Here is a 19611-nt window from a genome sequence, read left to right on the forward strand (position 1 = left end):
CTCTAGGCAAGTCGGTCCCCATGGCTAGGCTATAGCCCAAATGCAACTTCTCATTGTACTGGCAGTGTTATCTCAGCTCCTTAATTAACCTCTTCAAACCACTACCACTTATTTACTTGTATCCTGTTTCTGTGATCCTTATCCATTAGTTGTTGGGTAGGAGGGTAGGCAGTTTAATATGCTCTGCTATCTCCTGTTATCCTTGAAAATAAATACACATGTTCTCAATATTGTTGGCTACAGGAAATTACAAAACCAAACGTGAAGATGTCAGATGATAGCATCAAGAGTTCAGGCAAGTCTTTGTCTTGAGAACTCAGGTTAGCACATATAACTGCCTTTTTTCTCCATCTGGTTTGACCCACATGTGGCCAACTGGCCAAATGTGGTTTTCCTTATGCCCCAGGGTGAGCCCTCTCTGAAATGTTTTATCATGAATTTTTTTTTCCCTTCAACAGCATATTGATATAATCATCTCCCATTATGGGATTTTTTATAAATTTGATCTAAACACAGGAAAGCAAATTTTACTTTCCACAGGTGGGGAGCCTACCTATAGTGAAAAGGGTCTGGATGGTCTCACCAAATGTGTCCTGCTTGGAAGAGAAGGTTGTGGTCCTCACATTACTTTTTTTTTCTCTCCTCTCGTTACTTTATTCATTACAGGAGGTAGGGCTGTCAGTTTTACAAATCTACTTCTTTGCATAGTAATAATGTGATTGCAAAAGTGCATATTTTCTTTACATGCCTTAGCTAAGGCTAGTTTATGAAATACATAATATTTCATCCAGAATATTTACCAGTCAAAAACAGTGCAGCTATGGGATGGACATGTACACACTGCTCTATTTTGAGTGGATGACCAGCAAAGACCTACTGTATAGCACAGGGAACTCTGCTCAGTGTTATGCGGCAGCCTGGACAGGATGGGAGTCTGGGGAAGAATGTTGTTGTTTAGTGACTAAGTCATGTCTGACTCTTTTGCAACCCCATGGACTGTAGGTTGCCAGGCTCCTCTGTCTGTGGGATTTCCCAAGCAAGAATACTGGCGTAGGTTGCCATTTCCACTCCAGGGGATCTTCCTAATCCAGGGATCAAACCCGTGTCTCCTGCATTGACAGGTGGATTCTTTACCACTGAGCCACCAGGGAAGCCCTTGGGAGAGAATGGATACGTGTATGTGTGTGGCTGAGTCCCTTCGCTATTCACCTGAAACTATCTCAACATCACAACATTGTTAATCGGCCATACTCCAATACAAAATAAAAAAATAATAACACTGCAGCTATAAAATTTAAGAAAATAGACCTGTAGGTCCTGTCCTCAAATTTCAGAGTGTTTTGTCTTAAGATCAGTGTTCCAACCCTGAAGCAAATCACAAAATGTTCCCTTTGAACTGGGAAGCTTGTTCTCCAGTGTCAAGGTCTGACTGAGCCAGTGTCCCTTCTCTTGCAGGCCTGACAGCGAGTGCGGTTGCAGCTTTAATCCTCATGACATCCTCCATCATGTCCGTAGTGGGGTCTTTGTACCTGGCCTACATCCTGTACTTTGTGCTGAAGGAGTTTTGCATCATCTGCATCGTCACATATGTGCTGAACTTCATTCTTCTTATCATCAACTACAAACGACTAGTTTACTTGAACGAAGCCTGGAAACGGCAACTGCAGCCCAAGCAGGACTGACCGCCTGACGAACTCTTTAACTGACAGTCTGAAGTCCCTTTTTCCATTAAGTTTATTTTGCAGCAGTTTGGTTTTTTTTTTAATTATTATTATTATTCTTCACAACAGACACTTTCCCTAAGAATCTTAAACTGATTTTTAAAAATCCTATAAATTAGAAGGGGCTCTAGCTATTTTCTGTGTCAATCTTCATTTTAAATATGGATACAAAAAAAGGATACACCAAGCCAATCAAAGACAAGCTTTAACTTTACTTTGGAGATGTTTCTGAAATGGTAAAATGTAGCCCTTGCCCCTTCCCCTCAGTTGTAAAGTGAGCAACCATTGCTAGTAATTCTCTAATGTGTATAAATTCAATTTCAGGTATAACAAATGTGATCATGACATGAAAATATTTTAGAATAGATACTGTATTCAATATTGCCATGTTTACAATATGTAATATGTTTTTTAGCCGATGGATTTAAACATGTAGATTCAACTAGAATCCATTTATGTGAGATTTGTAAATAAAGGTAGAGATATTGGATCCAGCCCTGCAGAAACTTGCTGTACAGCTTAGTTGGAGTGTAGCGATGAGGAACAATCAGCTCAACGCTGACTGAAGACGTAGTGAAAATACTAAGTCCACACAGAGCATCTTGTGGAAAGGACTGGCAGCTGTGGGTCCAGCACTGACAGCAAAAATAATAGGGTGACTGGTTCCCTTTCATCTCCTTCCTTTGAAAGGAAGAAACTAAATTTGGACATTCAAGTCAAGCTTGTACCTAGTCATAAAACTGGATCAATTAGAAACTTACAGTGTGAGTCATGTGACCAGACTTTCAAGGCCTTCAGGACACTAAAGGTGGGAAAATGGGTAGATTTCTCTGGCAAAAAGCTGGAAATAGTACTATGGCGTTTCATAGTCTCTTACAACAGGTGAATTTTCATGCAGATAATTTTCCTTCACATTAGTGCCAGTCAACCAAACAGTATTGGCTTGGAAAATCATCAGTATAAGCCCCAGTCACTCCAGAGTAGGATTACTCTTGGGTAGCTCCATAGTGTTTCTCGTTTCTTTCTTCACTAACTAACCGGACATCTAGTTTAATTGTTTTAGAGTCAGATATTAGATTCGTAAACTTTAGGGCTGACATGCTGCTCAATTGGCTTAACTGGGAGGAGTACTAAAGGGAGAAGTATCTCAAGGTGGAACATAGTACTCTTTCTACTAACTACCCCAGTGCAGAGTCTTTGAAAAAGATTTGAATAAACCCAAATGAAACGGTGACAGTATGTTTCTCTGGTTAACATCTTCTATCAGAATGTTCAAAGTGCCTTCTGTCTTAAATCTCAAACCAAATATTTTGTGTGTTGAACTTGGGCAGAAGTGTCCTTCCTTCCTTTCTCAGCGTGAAGTAGGAAACTTGCATTCTATAGGAAGGTTCTGTGTGATCTTTTCATTCCTTAGATTGAGAAGGAGTCGCCATGTTTTTGCTTCTAATTCTGTTCATCATTACGTTAAGAAGAAACTGGTAACTACTGAGTGTTCTGCCTTCTTTTGTAGGGAGGGGACAGGCTCTGCTCTGTAAACCATAATGTGTAGAGTCATCGACTGTCCAGCAGTTTCCAACCAATTGTCATAATTGATGCAGTGTACTCTTCTAGCCCAAGGCAGGTATCAAATTGCATTGTAATGTACTTTTAACCAGTTTAAACCAATTTTGTAAAAGATGGCTTAGTTCTGATTTCATCCAGGCTTATGTTTCTTCCCATGAATGTGAATATTTCAATGTCTGTTTTATTATGTATGTATTGTTCTTGTTTCTCTAAAGAACTCTAGAAAGTGTTGATTAGATGTCTGGTATTTATGGAGAAATGAGAAGAGCTGCACAATGAGCTCGTCTGGCAGCAGAGCTCCCCCTCTACCCAGCAGATCAGCAGTCCGCTGCTTCTCTTTTTTCCACTAGTCTGGAGACGGCTTCACCGTGATGACATCGTGGTATATATATATATATGTAAACTCTGGTTGTGCTAAACAAATTCCTTGTGTCCCCATTTAAAATTGTTCTTTGCCCTCCTCTGTATCGGTCAGCGGAGTAGAGTTAAAGCTTGTCTTGATGTTGCGTTCTTGCGAACGCCTGCAATTCTTTTGTGAAAAAACATCAGAGTGTTCAGCTAGACCCTTCAGGTTTTTCCTTTGCTTTTCTAAGCCCTGGGGACACCACTGTTTCAGTTGTAGAAAAATTGTTGCCACATTCCTCTGACCCCAGAATTCATGTCCTTCTCACTGAGGGATGAACATGTGCTGCCTGAAATAACCACGTGGTGATGCCCACCTCTCTAAGTAAAGGACCCCCACGCTGGTGTGTGTGATTTGGTATTTTTCCCTGGAAAGAATTTAGGCTTCCCGCTACATCCTCAATTCTACCCTAGAAGAAGGGGGAAACCCCCTGTTATAAAAGTCTGAGGGTTATTAAGATGATTTCAGACTGAATATTTAAACACTGCAACATTATTAGCTACCAGTGTTGAAGAACAGGTGGGGGAAAATGTGAATTTCTGCTTCTCAGTTTTCAAAATGATTTGTAACAGATGAAGCCTCTTATTTACTTGACAGTCCTATCCTTTGAAGAAATAAGAGAAGTCGTGGTTACATGACAAATTTTAGGAAAACTCGGTGGTTTGAAGGGTTTCATTTGACTTTTTTCTTTGCAGCTAGTTGCTATCAGTTGAGGATCAACTTCTGGTGAAGTGTCAGGTTTAACTAGCTGTGTGCCCTGGGTGTATGTAGCCCCTCCTTAAATCCATGACTTTTAAAGATGTTGACAGCATTGATTATTTTCACTCAGAGAGACAAAGATCTCTCCTTGGATACAAGAGATCTTTGGACCTCCTACGTAAAATACAGGACCAAGACTACAATGAAATTAAGACTGTGAGTTGGCTTTAGTTTTCTTAGACTTCATTTAAGACTATTACAAAGTTGTATTCAGCAAAGCTTGAGACCAGTAACTGCTGACAGATCTTACCCTGAACATCAGTACTGGACAACTGCCAACAAGAAACCCACTCTCATTTTTGGTAACCTATTTGGGAAAGAATACCTAATATTCAATCTTCGTCCTCATGTATTTTTGTGTATTTTTTTCCCCAATGGGCAAGTACTGGTGAAACACTGCTATTTATATATTTTAGGCAGCACTTATGAGTCCTAATTTGTGAGAACTACCCTTCAATAAATCAAAGGGATGGGGGTGGGAGTCCAGGTGACTTGGTTAAAACTTTTTTTTTTTTTTAACATATTAGCCCAGAAAAGGTAAAATGTTTTGTTATAAAACTGTATTAAGCATGGCCTAAGTATTAGGTGTATGATCTGTATAGTATGTTCCATCAAAAAATATTTATTACTAGTGCTTTAAGCTCCAGAGTAAACATTCATTTAAAATGGAGTTCACTGGGCAGATTTCCCCTTTAATATAGATAGAAATATTCTTTATCAGAGATTTAGGACACAGTTTTGCTAACTGGTAAAAACAAATGTAAATATGTAAGAATGTTTATTTGTTGCACATAACTTTTTTGGTATAAAATAAATGTAGAAGTTACCTGTGGAACTTGTGCTGCCCTCATTCTTATACTGCAGTGTTATAGTTCAAAAAAGAAGCAGAAATGAATTCAGTCTTAGAAACGATTTTAAGTTTTGGTCACACCCTGACGTCAGGACCTTAGTTCCCCAACCAGGGATCAAACCCGTGTCCCTTGCACTGGAAAGCGGTGTCTTAACCATTGGACCATCAAACCTATAAATGATCCTTACAATAAATACCATAGCCTCATTTCTACAGGTATAGAGTTGACTCTTTCTCTTAAATTATATGTAACTTAGAGAAGACAGAACCAGAATTCTTAGAGATTCTAGTTCTTGGAATTCCTGTGGGTTTATGATGTATGTGGTTGTCAAGATTAATGAAGATGTTACTGCTTATAGTTCTTTAAGCACATAGATTGTATTAATCAGCTGTTTCTCCACTGCTTTACTGTAGCTCACCTTGAATACTCCACTCTTATAATCTCCTAATATCTGCAAGATAATTTCACTGGAAATGCAGTAGGCCATATTTTATTGGATAGAACAAATGTGTCCTTTGTTAGGATCTTAGGACTTGAGAAAAGAATCTTACTCCTAATTTGTAAAACATTTAAGTGTGTCTGTCATGTTTCTTTTTTTTGGGGGGGGTCAGGTAAAGAATTTTATATATTATTCCTTGACATTAAACTGGAACATAAAACTTGATTACTTCAAGGAACTTAGAAGTTTTAGGGTAACAAAAGAAATATACAGCCCCTAAAATTCCTAACTTATTACCGGAACAGACTACACTCTCATTCTTCATGGAGCTTGGAAAGAAACGTTAAAAAGGGCGTGAGTTGAGACATGAAATCCCCTACAAGTGGATCAAACTCTGTATTAAGAACTACATTGATTTATGGTCTTCAATTTGATTGGACCGTATTTTTCCAAAGCTTTCAGCTTTAAATCAGGGTTGATGAACACTGCAATCTTACAAATAACGTCCCTTACCTAATGGAGCCTGTGAAAGAGGGGCAGGAGGACAGATACCTAAGGAAAGGCCGTCCTCGGGAGCAGAGCAGGAGGCGGCACCAGGTATGGAAGCCTGTCCTGTCTGCAGCCCGTGCGTTCAGTGGCCGCATCTCCACCTTCAGTGGAGTCGGCTGCGATAGTCCAGTGGGCTTCTACAGCCGTCTGTCCCTTTCAGTCCAGACAAGACGATGGCTGCGGTTGGAAGAACGTCCCAGCAGCACTGGTAACCTCTGAGCTCCCTTCCAGCTCCGACACGGCTCCATTCTCACCTTTCTTCTGCTTCTGCGTCAGCTTAGCTCGGGTTCACAGACCCTGTGCCGCCTTCTTCCAGCCTGATACTCCTTTCTGGGAATTCGCTGAAACTTCAGCCCTTCTCTGGAGTCCCTAGCAGGTGTTCTCTACTTTCACCCACTCAAGTCAAGGCTGGCCCAAAGCGCAGGAGCAGGGCTGGTTTGGTGGCAGCAGTTTGTAAGCTGCGACTCTGAGTGGGGCATGAGTGCTGAGGAGAGGTTGCCCAAGACTCTGGGCTTGGTTAAGGCTACGAAAATAGGCTGAGACACCGAAAACAAAGGCAGATGCTTTTCAGCAGTATAGCTCATGCAGTTTACGGATGCTCACTTTTAAGCCAACTCTTTATTCTCATATGACAAAAGCCTTTATTTTCTTTTTCATTATTATTATTATTGGCCATGCTGTGGAACATGTGGGATCTTAGTTTCTCAACCAGGGATCAAACTCAGGCCCCCTGCAATGGAAGTGCTGAGTCTTAACCACTGGACTGCCAGGGAAGGCCCTACAAGTCTATTTTCACCTCTAATGTTCCCTTCTAGCAAATGACCACAAAATCCAGGTGAGAAGCTTCCAGGTCTGCCATGCCCACTGCAGGAAACACTTGCTCTGTGTGCGATGGAAATAGCCCCCCTCCCTGGGGAGGAGGAGCTGACCAAGCCAGTGTCTGCAGAGAGGTAGTTCTCGCTTTAAACAGTAAACAGGCCGCTTCCCACACACTGTGACGTCACTGCTGACCGCTGGTACCTGGTTTCATTGGCAAGTTTCCAGTATCTCTCTCGCAACAGGAAAGCTGCACTCTTTGGTTGTCTCTGCCGAGTGAAGATCCCTTTCCTATTCCCGATCATCCGAACTGGTGCTAAAAACAGGGCAAAGGGTGTTTCAGATGACTTCTGATGGGGAAAATCAGAACCAGCCTGGAGCCAAGCTGGGCACTCAGCAGTATCTTCATTCTTTAGAGCTGCTCGGCCTGCTGAGGACTCGGAAGTGGCCACATAATGGGTTAAAGACTTAAATTCCAGTGCTCCCCAAAACACTTCAACTTTCATCCATTAGGGGAAGAATCCAAAAGTGTTTATCTTTTCCTTGCAAGATAATGTTTAAGACATTTAGGGTACCCAGCTTCCTGGTAACTGGAGTGGGGCTGAGACAAAGTTACTCTTTGAAAGGCTGGAGCCCTCTCTGAAAGGACTACTCTCCTAGTAGGAGCCAGAGTCTTGACCACTCACAGGTGCCCAAGGAGGATCTGCTAGTAGATGTTAAAGTCCTTCCAGGCAGACTTCCAGCTGGGTCCCCACCCCTGGAGGCAGGTCTGCCGGAAAGGGAGGTAGAAAGAGCAGCTATGCTCCCAGCAAGTCTTCTCTCCATCCCCAAGAGAAGCCACCCCTTCTGTGAAATGGAAAGGTCTCTCCCACTGAAAATTCAAGACAACAATCATTTATTCCATGAAAAGCAAACACCAGGCACCGTGCCAAGCACTTCAAGTGGAATCTGCATGTCAACCTGCGAGGTGGTGGTTGTTATCCCCACTTCATAGGCTTGTAAAAGGTAGGTACCTTGTCCAAGTCACACAGCTAATTCCTTACTACACAAAGCCAGTGCCCCTACTCACAAAACGAGGCTTCCATCCAAGTTTATTTCCAGGAGCCACTAATCTCATTTGCCAAGCAGAGTGGAGGCTCGTGTTCTCTTTCTTTTTCCTCTTTCACTCTTGCCATTCTGATTTTCTGTTTGTTTGTTTTTGGCCATGCTGTGTGGCATGAGGAATCTTAGTTCTCCGACCAGGGTTCAAACCCATGCTCCCTGCATTGGGAGTGCAGTCCTAACCACTGGGCCACCAGGAAGCAACCCCCCCACCCCAAATTCTGATTTTTAATTAAACTTTAATCTTCCAAAAACCTGTCTTTGCCCAGAAATAATAAAAGGTAATTCCCACTGTTATCAGTTCTTCCCTACCTCCCCCAGCGTGCTCTCCTCAATTTACAATATATCAAGAAGCTAGTAACCTAGAGGGGTAAAAAGATACAGGAAACATTCATTTGGAAGTTTCTCATTGTTCTCACTTGAGAAAGTACAGACCATGTTCACTCTGAAGGCTTTTAAACACTCCTACATTCAAAACCATTTGATACTTACGTATATTTGGTGAACCTGCCTTTCATAAGCAAATCATATAAAACAGACTGAAATGTCTTAGGTTTCTCAGGCTTTGTACTTTACCCTAGAATCATGAGTGTATCCCAGTAAATCCAATGCAAGATCCACTTTTTCCTCACACTGTTGTGAAGCAGAGGAAAGCTGGCCACCTCTGCCTTGAGACAGATGCCTCTCCCATTTACTTCAGAAAATGATTTGCATCAGCTGCGGCACACAAGTAATCAGCTGCTTGCTCAACACAACTGACTTTATCCTAGGAAATCCTTTGTGTAGCCTGGTTTGATGATATCAGCCTTCCCTTGCTTGTTTCCAGGGTTCTTAGAACCAAATGTCCTGAAATAACAGGCCCACCAAAAACACTGAGAAGGGGTACATCCTGTGCACCCAAATGCCACTTACATTGATTAGTCATGAAATCAGCAAAATTCCAGATGAGCTCGCCAACCACATATTCTTTGCGTTTTTGGTCCAGAACCACATGATACTGCTTGAGCAGGCCTTTCTGATACTCTTCACTGAACATCAGTGGTGGATCCTGGAATTCAAGGCAGAGAGAGAAGTTGGGAGTCAGAACCAGCAAAACTGTAAAAACATTATATAAAGATGCATGTGATGATGACCAAAATATCTGTCCTTGTAGTGGGCTACAGTGCCTGCAGGACTTGCTGATACTGGTGGAGGTCCAAGCCAGTGTGTGATGTAGCCCAGGGTTTAAAAAAAAAAAAAAAGGTTTAAAAAACCACCACCACCACCTTAATTAGTAACTTCTTTATTTATAAACAGAATTTTTTTTTTTTTTTTGCCCACACAAAGCGGCTGGTGGAATCTTAGTTCCCCAAACAGGAACTGAACCTGGACCTTTGGCAGTGAAAGTGCAAGTCCTAACCACTGGACCACCAGGGAATTACCATTAAACAGAATTTAATATTTGCTTTACTTTTTTCTACCTATATTCCTCACTGCAGTCTTACAACTGAACTACACTAGGAATAAAAGTACGTCTCTGGATAATAAATTTAAAACCCAAGGCTGAAGTAGCTGCCAATGCATAATTTGAGCACTGGTGTGACTCAGTTTTAACTTCACTCCGATTCCCCTGTATCTCATCTAGGTAAGGAGCTGGTATTTAGCCCACTGACTATTCAACAAATCATTATTTAGCATCTGCTTATATGCCAGGCATTAGGGACAAAGTAACAAACTAGAAAGATAGGGTCCCTGTCCTCATGGGCTTTACAGTCTGGCAAGACACAAGCTCTAAGTGTAACAAGGGTGAATTGGGAGCGTGTAGTGTGCGGGGGGCGGGTGGGAGGAGGTTAGCAGGGGGCACAGATGGAGCAGGGGCCACAGAAAGCTTCACTGAAGCTGAGACCTGCCAGGTGAGGAGGGAGCAAAGCAGAGGCCACAACTATGGACTCAGTCTCCAGAGAAGAGCTCACGTCTGTCGTGTGCTGAGATATAACGATCTTTGAGATGTTCTTAGAGCATAAGGTCTGCGTTTTCATCTCATGGGAATGTGTAGGGGGTGCTGGTCTTTGACGCGCGAGGAGGCAGCACTGCAGTCATCTGACAAGAGAACCAACCCCTGTTGGCTTTGCTCCTCCTTCCCGACGAGGAGGATTAAAATGCTCTTACACAGGATGCACTGCAGATACAACTGCGGAGTGCTCAGGAAGCCAAGGGAAACAGTTTAACCTCCCTCCTGGAGCCCCCGGTCTGGTCACGGAGAGAACCAGGGACAGTGAGAGCTCACGGTGTTCCTCTGCCCAGTGAGGTGGCGTCCTCCTCCCCAAAGAGTGGACACCTGAGCTGAAGCATGAGCGCAGAGCCAAGTTCCATTAGCTGGCGATGGTGGAGCTAAGAAGGGCTTGCTGGGTAGAAGGAAGAAGCCAGGCCAGCACAGGAGCCACCAAACAGAACAGACCAGGATCCGGGACTGAAGGCCTGGGAGAGGGCAGAGGGCACGGACAGCCCCGAGCACAGATTAGAGATTTGTCCCGTGGCATCAGGGGAAGCCAGGGACACGACAAGGCTCGGATTTGTTCCAGGGACCACTTGGGCAGCCTGTGGGAGGCTACCTGAGGACCACGCACATGGAACAGAGGCTGAGTCCGGGCCGGCCGTGTGGAGAGGCAGCTTAGGGCCAGCCTGGTAAGCTGTGGGAGGTGGCCAGGACAAGGGAGGGACGGGGAAGGAGGCAGATCTCTAGCCTGGGGCAGTGATGACTGACATCACTGTCCGAGAGAGGGAAAAAATAACCCCCGCCTTCGATGCACTTGCCTCGTGAAACCCTTCAATGGCATCTGCTCCGTACTCGCTCTGAATCATCGGCTTCTGGTAGGCCTTATACCAGTTCTCGAACTGGGTTGCCAACTGCAGCTGAATCACCTCCATGTGCCCATAGTCGTGGTACCAGGAGTAGTAACTGTTCACACAGATGACGTCCACGTACGGTGCCTGCAAGAGCATGGGGAGAGTCCACCAACCTGGAGGGTGGAGGACTCACACTCGGGGTGCTTCTAGAGGAGGTAAGAAGAGAGTGCGGAAAGTGCGTTAGATGTGCACGTGTAGGAAAAAAATCAGAGGGGATCTGAGTGGAGCGAGTGAAGGGAGCCAGCCTCTCGTTCTGGGCCGGCACCCCTGACCTGGCTGCAGCTGGGCTCCGGGAGGGCGATGAGAGGCAGAGCTGGCCGCAGGCACGCCGGCCCAGGGGAGCCCATCCAGACTGGACTTCCTTCATCTCTAGGTGGTGCTCCTGTCACTAGTCATCCCCTTGGCCCAACTGAGGGCCGAAGGCAGTTTTTCTCCTCAGAGAGCCTCCCGAGTCCCCTTTCTGAGCTACTGTCATGGGCCCTGAAGAGACTGGACAGTTCCCTCCTAGGAGGGCAGCCCGGGTTGGGGGCAGCACCGCCACAAGTCTGAGCAATGTGCTGCTCGGTGGACCGAAAGCTCACCCGAATCCATGCTCGCCTGCAGAGTCTGCACTGGGACCCACGCGGTCCATCTCTCCCAAGGGACTGCAGCACCCTCCTGAGCTTGGGGCGGAAAGATGCCCTGGGAAGCGGTACCTCTGGGTGGGCACGTGGCCACAGCCCACACATCCCAGCGGGTGAGCCTGGCAACCTTCTGGGGAGACCAGCACAGGCTCCCTTGCCCACCAGAGCAGGAAGGGATGCCACTGAGACTTTGAGACGCCCAGGTCTGCCTGTGCCCCGCTGGTGGTCCACCACAGTCGTGTTCCTTTGAAGGGATGGCACCGGATCACTAGGGCTGCAAACCATCGGGTCCATGTGAAAATGACAGTGCTCACTCTTACACTTGAACAGGGTTTTCTTATCCTCTCTTTCTCGAGAGGATTTCGCTTTCTGGAGCACTTCTTAGTACTGGCCTCAGTGCCCTAGTGAAGCATCTTCTTGCTCCTGTTTTACAGCTTTTGTGCAACAACTCAACAGTTTCTGAGGGGCTGCTGTGCCCAGGGACCGTGAGAGGAGCCATGGGGTCCAACCGGCTGGGTGAGCCTCTCCCTTCAATTTTCAGCCCCCCTGATGCTGGATCTCAGCAGTGGTTCCCAAAGCTGACTGATGCCTGGAATCACTGAGGAGATTTTTTTAAAACACAGATTCCTACCCTGGATGTTATAAATCAGAATCACAAAATCTGGACCTCTAGACTTTCAAAAAGCTTCCATTTGTGGCTCCAATGATCAGCCAAGTTGGAGAAAGACAAGTCAATGATGACTTTAAGCTCCCTTAAACCTCTGCCCTTTTCTGAGCATATTAAACTTGGGGGCATAAAATTAAATCAAAGTGCAGAGAAATCGATGAATTGAAAATGAACTGAGAAGGAATTCAACCTCCCTATGCCTGACCTCCTTAGCGTCAAGGAGCTACACTGCCTGGCAAATCACTCCCTGGCAGTTCTCTTTAACCCAAAGACCATCTATGTAAATAGTCAGACTGGCTGCTTGTGGTCCCTCCCAGCATTTCATCTCAGCAAGCATCAGGGCAGGACAAGAGGACAGGCGGAAGGAAGGTGTGCAGAGACCCCCAGGCTCACCCCCAGGTCTGCTTCATAGTTGGTGTTGGTCACAAAGGTCACGGGCCGGGAGGGGTCCAAGGCTTTAGTGTGGGCAATCAGCGTCCTGTCCACGGAGGGCAGAAGACACGGTGCCATCAGTCTGGGGAGGGCCTCAGGCACCCCTCCTGAATCCCCTCCTTCCCATCTTCCCAGACATAACACCCCCAAGACATGGCTCTCCTCCCTGCCTTCTAGGGCATTTCAGGTAAGCATATGTGTTCCTCGAGACATCGTGTTCCCTGACATCATTCTCTCTTCCTCCCTCCCCACATCTTAGCCCCCCACCCGTCCCCCAAAGGGGGCATCGTCAAGAGATGAGAGTCACAGCTGAGATCTTTGAGCTGGGGGCTGCCAAAAGGAAGTTTCCTAATCTCTGAAGAAACTAGGATCTTGTGCAGGTTAGGATGAGTATTTGGAGAAGGAAATGGCAACCCACTCCAGTGTTCTTGCCTGGAGAATCCCAGGGACGGGGGAGCCTGGTGGGCTGCTGTCTATGGGGTCACACAGAGTCGGACGCAACTTAGCAGTGGCAGCAGCAGCAGGATGAATATTAATGTAACTCATCACTAGGGAGCGTGTCCTGGGAGGCAAGCTATGCGCTGGGCACTCACTAGAGACTTAAATAGGCATGTACTGGCTTGGCCAGAAAGTTCATTCGAGTTTCTGAACAATGTTATGAAAAAACACAAACGAACTTTTTGCCCAACCCGACCTCCAGTGTGTGTCCAGAGCTCGTCTTTGCCCGGGAAGGTCCACTACCCAGAGCCCCCATCCAGGACAGGGGGATGCAGGCAGTGTCTCCTAGGGAGTATTTCCATGGCCTCTGCTGCCTCCGCAGTAAGTGAAATAATTCTCCATGCCCTGCTACGCTACAACTGCAGGATGGGAAGAAAGAGAAGAAACCAAGGAACACGCCAGGAGGCTGGTCCACTGTGGGGAGATGGCCCCTGTGTGAGGTGTCTGCCCAGGACAATGCCTGGGGGGTGCGGGAAGTTACTGGTATGCAGTGAACGGGCAACGAACTTCAGGTGACCTGGTCCTGTCTAACAACGTAACTTTAGGATAGTTAGAATATGCATGTCTTTGAAAATCTGTTTATAATTATATGCCTAGGTAAGTCAGCTTTATAAAGCTGAAAGCCCCTTTGCAAGTGAACTCAAAAGCACTGCAAAGTGGTTTTGTGGAGTTCTAACATGTACTAAATTTCCCAGGAATGGAAACAGCATAAATATCAAGGGAAGACCCAGGTGGCTTAGTGGTGAAGAACCCGCCTGCCAAGCGGAAGACGCGGCCTTGATCCCTGGGTCAGAAGATCCCCTGGAGAAGGAAATGGCAACCCACTCCAGTATTCTTGCCTGGGAAATCCTAGGACAGAGGAGCCTGGTGGGCTATGAGGTCGCAAAGAGTCGGACACGACTTAGTGACTAAATAAGAACAGAGCTTGGTTTTGACTGGAACTCTATCAGGCATGGCTCAGTGCCTCAGAAATGAGCAGAACAGAAGGAAATGCTGCTCGTGGCACCAGAGTCGCCGGGTACGCTTTCCAGCGCTGTCACCAGCTTCCGCAGCTGTGTTTTCAGGGAGTTTCGCAGAAGGTGCAAGCGCCTGACTCTGTCAGTGGCCCTACTGGAGAGTCAGGCTCACACATTTATGTATTCTTTGACAATTGTCTCTTCCTTATGTCAGTCAGGCCACGTCACTATCTTTCTTCTTTAATCTGAAGTTGTATGTATAAGTAGGTAGGTTAATCCTGCATTTCATTTCAGGTGTGTCACGGAGACACTTGGCTGAAATCCTGATCTGGGTGGGTGAGTACCTTGTCCCCTGAATTGACCAGGGATGGACGCACCTGGGCTGGGAGCAGCCCACACCCACGGCAGGGCCCACCGCCACTCTCCCGCGGCTGCCAGGCAAGGCTGAGCTGGGCCAGCAGGCTGCGGTCTCACCCGGGAGCCGGCCCAGGCAAGGCAGGAGCACTCACTTGAAGTAGTGACCAGCCGGTTTCAGGAAGGAAGCAGGCTCATTGGCCACGGACCACATGACAACAGCCGGGTGATTCTTGTCCCTGCGGATCATTTCCTCCATCACCTCCAGGTGGTGCTGCAGAGACACGTTGCTGAAGCTCTCCCTGGGGGCCAAGGGAGGAGAGGGAGCAGGTCAGTCTGATTTTCTTTCCCTCTAGTAGAAACTCTGGGCTTCCCTGATGACTCAGTGGTAAAGAACCCGCCTCCCAACGTAGGAAACGCAAGTTTGATCCGTGGGTCGGGAAGATCCCCTGATGAAGGAAATGGCAACCCACTCGTATTCTGGCCTGGAGAATCCCATAGACAGTGGAGCCTGCTGGGCTACAGTCCATGGAGTCCCAGAGTCAGACATGACTGAGCGAGAGCATGCATGCACAGGCTGCCGAGCTGGGGGCGCCGCACGGTGCAGGCAGCGGGCACTCACACCAGCGCGATGCCCACGCCGGGGCTCTCGTCAATGACCACGATCCCGTAGCGGTCACAGAGCTGCAGCACCTCCTCCGCATAGGGGTAGTGGCTGGTGCGGAAGGCGTTGGCGCCCAGCCAGAGAAGCAGGTTGAAGTCCTTCACCAGCAGCGGCCAGTCAAAGCCCTTCCCTCGGATCTGGGGGACAGCAGAGATGGGTGAGCCCCTCCCTCGACCCCATCCCAGACACGTTTCCTCCAAGAGCTGGGCCCGTCGGCGTCACTCCACTAGCCCGCTATCCAGGCCAAAGACAGGCAGTGGTTTGGGGCGGTTTGCTCTGAGCTGCCCTCAGCCACTCCAGAGGCCGTGGGGAAGCGGATGGCGAGAAACAAGGACCCAGGAGCCCCTACTCACGTCTGCGTCCTCATGCTTGTTGACCCCTCGGAAATAAAACGGCTTCCCATTGATGAGGAACTGGCTCTCGGTGACGGCCACAGTGCGGATCCCCACCGGGAGGGTGTAGAAGTCAGACACACGCCCCACGGCTGTCTGCGCCACCAACTTCACCTGCGAAAGCCGAGCAATGAGCGTGAGGCAGCCTGACCTTCGCAGGACAGCCCCTGGCAAACCACAGCAGCCCACCTCTGGGACTGTGGGTGGAGAGAGGCAGAAATTACATCTGCTGTGAACAACAAGAAACTTTTGCCCACACTGCTGCGGGGCCTCCTCTTCCAACTCGGCCTCCCCACAGAGAGTTGAAAAAATCAGGCTGGGGACTCTTCAGTCCAACGGACCAGGAAGCTGACGTGACCAGGCCTGCTGAAGCTAGGGCTGCTGGATGGGGGCAAACGGCCTCCCCCAGCCCAATCCTCACCACCATTACCTCCAACGAGTACAGGTAGGCAGGGTGCTCGTGCATCAGGTACGGCCACCAGAGGTGGGCACTGGGCACCTGCAGCTGGCCCTCAGCTCCTGCCCCTTTGGCCACGACTTTGCCTTCCTCATCCAGAAGAGACACGTCCACTTGGAAGTGCTCACTGCCCTGGACGATGATCTGGTAATTCACCAGCCCTACAGGAGACGAGAGATCAGATGAGAGAGAAGGTGGGGGGATGTGACCTGGGGTCCTACAGGTGAGAGCACCTTGAGGAGAGACGGGAGAGCCTGTCTCCAAGGGGATCTTTCCAAACAGGGAACCAAGCCACTCTGGGCCTGGATGAGGGCAGATCCTGGCAGGAGCCTCACCAATGTCTTGGTCCATGTTGGTGGTGACGGTAATGTCGTCGATGTAGGTGGTAGGCGTGGTGTAGAGGACCACAGACCGATGCAGTCCCGCGTAGTTGAAGAAGTCAAACTTTGTGTTCTGGACAAAGTAACCCTTGGGGTACCTAGGACGGAACAAGAGACAGTGGCCTTGTCCCGAATCCTTCGATCTCAACTCACTTCTCTCCCTGGCCTCCAAGAGCCAGGGCCTCACCTCTGCTGTAGCCACCCTGTCCTCTGGTGGGAAGATGTCTGGGCAGGGTGGGGAGTGGGGGCACGGGCGGGGGTGGGCAAGGTGCTGCTCACATGGAGGGGTCCGTCTTGTAGAGGATGGTCCCAGGCGGCAGGGTGTGGGGGGACAGCGTGTTGTTGATGGCGATGGTGAGGCGGCAGGAGGACAGGGGCCCGCTCTGGACCAGCTTGCTGATGTCAGCCTCGAAGGGGAGATGGCCCCCCTCGTGCTCGACCACGTGGACCCCATTCACCCACTGCAGATACAGAGAGACAAGTGGGGCTGGGGCCCGGCCGTTTCCGGCACACCCTCACACACAAGTGCAGGATGAGGGAAGCAGGCAGAGTGCGGCGGGTTGAGGGTTCTGCCAGCTGCCACCACCTCAGGAGTGGAAGAATGGGGCTCCAGGGGAATAGATGAGACCACTCTCCGCCACCCAGGGCACAAACCCTAGCTTGGGGCCTTAAATGTGCCCCGCCCCGACATGTGCCCCAGAGGCAGGCTGTCAGGTGGCGGCTGGGAGCAGGCTCCCCAGGACAGCCCATCCCCCACCCCGCCCCGCGCCTGGCCACCCGCTCTGCCTGCCGCCCGCTGCACTGACCACGATGGCATAGTAGTGGGCGCTGCCGATCCTCAGAACCACTCTCGTGCCCAGGTCTTCCGTCCACCGCTGGGGCAGGGTGATCTCCCGTTCATACCACACCCAGCCGACAAAACTCCGCAGCTGCCCGTCCTGGCCCACGTCGTTGAAGCTAGAGGGCACCGGCATGTCCAGGGTAGGGCCCGACTGAGGAGACAAGGGCGCGAATCAGGTCCAGACCACCCGGGAAACTAAGGGGCCGGGTCCCCCAGCAATTCTGCCTGCAGGACAAAGCTGGACAAAATGACTTCTCCCCAGGGCCTTCCTGGTGGCCCAGCGGTGGGAATTCACTTTGCAATGCATGGACACAGGTTCCATCCCTGGTCTGGGAAGATTCCACATGCTGCAGGGCAATTAAGCCCAAGCAGCACAACTAAGACCAGATGCAGCCAAATATTTATATGGCTGCATGTTAAAATATTAAAAAAAAAAAAAGACGTCTCCCAGACCCTCCCAGATTCCAGACCACCCTACCAGCAACTCACCAATGACTTTTATGGACTCATTTAATTTTTACGACTCCATGAAGCAGACCCAGTCACTCACTCACTCACTCACGGATGCACAGGGAGCACCCACATGGTGTTCTAGGTGCTGGGCATAGAACACTGATCAAGGCCTCTGCTGTCAGTGAGCGGTTCTATGTAGAGAGTGTGGAGAGGGGCAGGGAGCTATCTTGGGGTCAGGGAAGGCCTTTGGGGGCCAGGACCCATGAGATACAACCTCTGGACATCCTGGCAGAACCTGAGCCCCACAAGGAACCCACTGAACCTCTTGACCCTGAACACCTCAGGAAGAAGGCAAGGCAGGAGCGGACAGACAGCTCAGTGAATCTGGAAGCAGCTTGGGGAAGAGCTTCCTGAAGACACAGATGGGACACGGGAGCTTGGAGGAAGCGGGATTCCCTGCCCCTCACAGCTGTATGCCCAGTAGCTGGCCCACGCCCTGCCACACAGTGAGGACCCAGTAAATACTGACTGAACGAATGGATAACTTTCTGATGACACCAACAGCTAGGAGGCTTTGTGTCCCAGGTCTGGTGGGAGCAGAAGTTCTTTCTCAGGGCAGCAGGCACTCGGGTCTCCATGGAAAAGGGTGTGCCCAGGGTCACATCCAGCCTGGGGCAAGAAGGATGTCCAGAAATGAGACCCTAACTAAGAGGAAGATGATCAACTGACTGCCACGGGGAAGAAGGCTGGCCGGGGAGTCGGGGCCGCTTTCAGAGGAAACTGTGAGTGGGGCACGTGCCCGGCTCCCCCGCCCCTTTCTTCCTCTGATGAGGGCTGAGCGGCAAAGACTGAAAAAAGAGGATGTAAGGGAGGTGACCGTTGGATGCTCACGGCCAACCCCCGACCCAGTTCTCTGCCCAGAGGGAAGTCCTAGAAGGGGGTGCTCGGCTGGATGCCAAGCCCCGTTCTCTACCTAAACCTTGGAACCCAGGGTTCTTCCTCCCAGGGCAAGGGTGCGGCCCCAAAACGTCCAAAGACTCCTCTCCAGCCACTGGCATTAGCTCGCGGCAGGGACACCGCTCCGGCTCCGCCTCCCCTACCGAAGTCCCGCCCGCCCATTTCCTTCTGCCGGTCACTCTCCGGGTGGGTCGACCCCGCGGCCCCTTAGGGCCGTCCATCAGCTCCGAGGGCACAAGGGAAGGCTCCCCACGCCCCCCACACCGGGCTTCCAGGAGCTCCCCGTCCCCCGAGCGCGCACCTCCCGCAGCGGCGCCCGGTACCACTGCTGCTCGAAGCCCTGGCGCCGGTTGTCGGAGAAGTCGGCGCGGAAGCTCCAGAGGCCATCCAGCTCCTTGCGCTCCCGCGACCGGCTCTCCCGGGGATAGAGCATCCCGCCCTGCAGCAGCGCCAGCCCGCAGCCCCAGAGCAGAGGGCCGAGCACGGCCCAGGCGCCCGCCGATCCCCGGAGCATGGCTGCAGTGTGGCTCGGGCAGCCAGCGGCCGGGCGTCCCGGGCCGCGCGCTGATAACGGGGCCGGGGCGGGGCCTAGAGTCACGTGTCCCGCCCCCGCGCCATCTTGGCCAGTCGGGGCACCCCCTCCCCGCGAGGCCCGCTCCCCTCAGGCCGCGGCCGGTCCTGCTTCCTGCTCGAGGGCTGCGCGGCGGAGGGCCCGCCGGGAGCCGGAGCGCCAGCCCGGACCCGGAAGGGCGGAGGTCATAGCTCGCAGGCTCCGCACCCTCGGGGTCACCGCCCTCCTCCACCCTGGCGTCCCCAGCTGCTGGCGCCCAAGGCGGCTTGTCCAGGCCC

General features: G+C 49.8%; 2 protein-coding genes across 2 annotated transcripts in view; one reads left to right on the plus strand and one right to left on the minus strand.

The window, feature by feature from the left end:
• The window catches only part of VKORC1L1 (vitamin K epoxide reductase complex subunit 1 like 1), a 55168-nt gene extending 49890 nt beyond the window's left edge, over positions 1 to 5278 (plus strand). Inside the window, exon 3 of the mRNA XM_040260499.1 lies at positions 1456 to 5278. Within this exon, the coding sequence (XP_040116433.1) occupies positions 1456 to 1682 (227 nt within the window). The 3' untranslated portion in view covers positions 1683 to 5278. The remainder of the gene's footprint in view (positions 1 to 1455) is intronic.
• Positions 4377 to 19469, minus strand: GUSB (glucuronidase beta). The gene is made up of 12 exons (XM_040260444.1): positions 19064 to 19469; positions 17318 to 17503; positions 16791 to 16972; positions 16467 to 16609; positions 16105 to 16292; positions 15636 to 15788; positions 15241 to 15419; positions 14774 to 14920; positions 12772 to 12856; positions 10996 to 11172; positions 9115 to 9250; positions 4377 to 7417 (listed from the first exon to the last, which is right to left on the minus strand). The coding sequence occupies exons 1-12, from the start codon at positions 19274 to 19276 to the stop codon at positions 7248 to 7250; spliced, it is 1959 nt and encodes a 652-aa protein (XP_040116378.1). The 5' UTR covers positions 19277 to 19469; the 3' UTR covers positions 4377 to 7247.
• Positions 19470 to 19611: the final 142 nt, after the last annotated feature.

This window comes from Oryx dammah, unplaced genomic scaffold (assembly GCF_014754425.2).
Source record: "Oryx dammah isolate SB20612 unplaced genomic scaffold, SCBI_Odam_1.1 HiC_scaffold_2, whole genome shotgun sequence".
NCBI lineage: Eukaryota > Metazoa > Chordata > Mammalia > Artiodactyla > Bovidae > Oryx > Oryx dammah.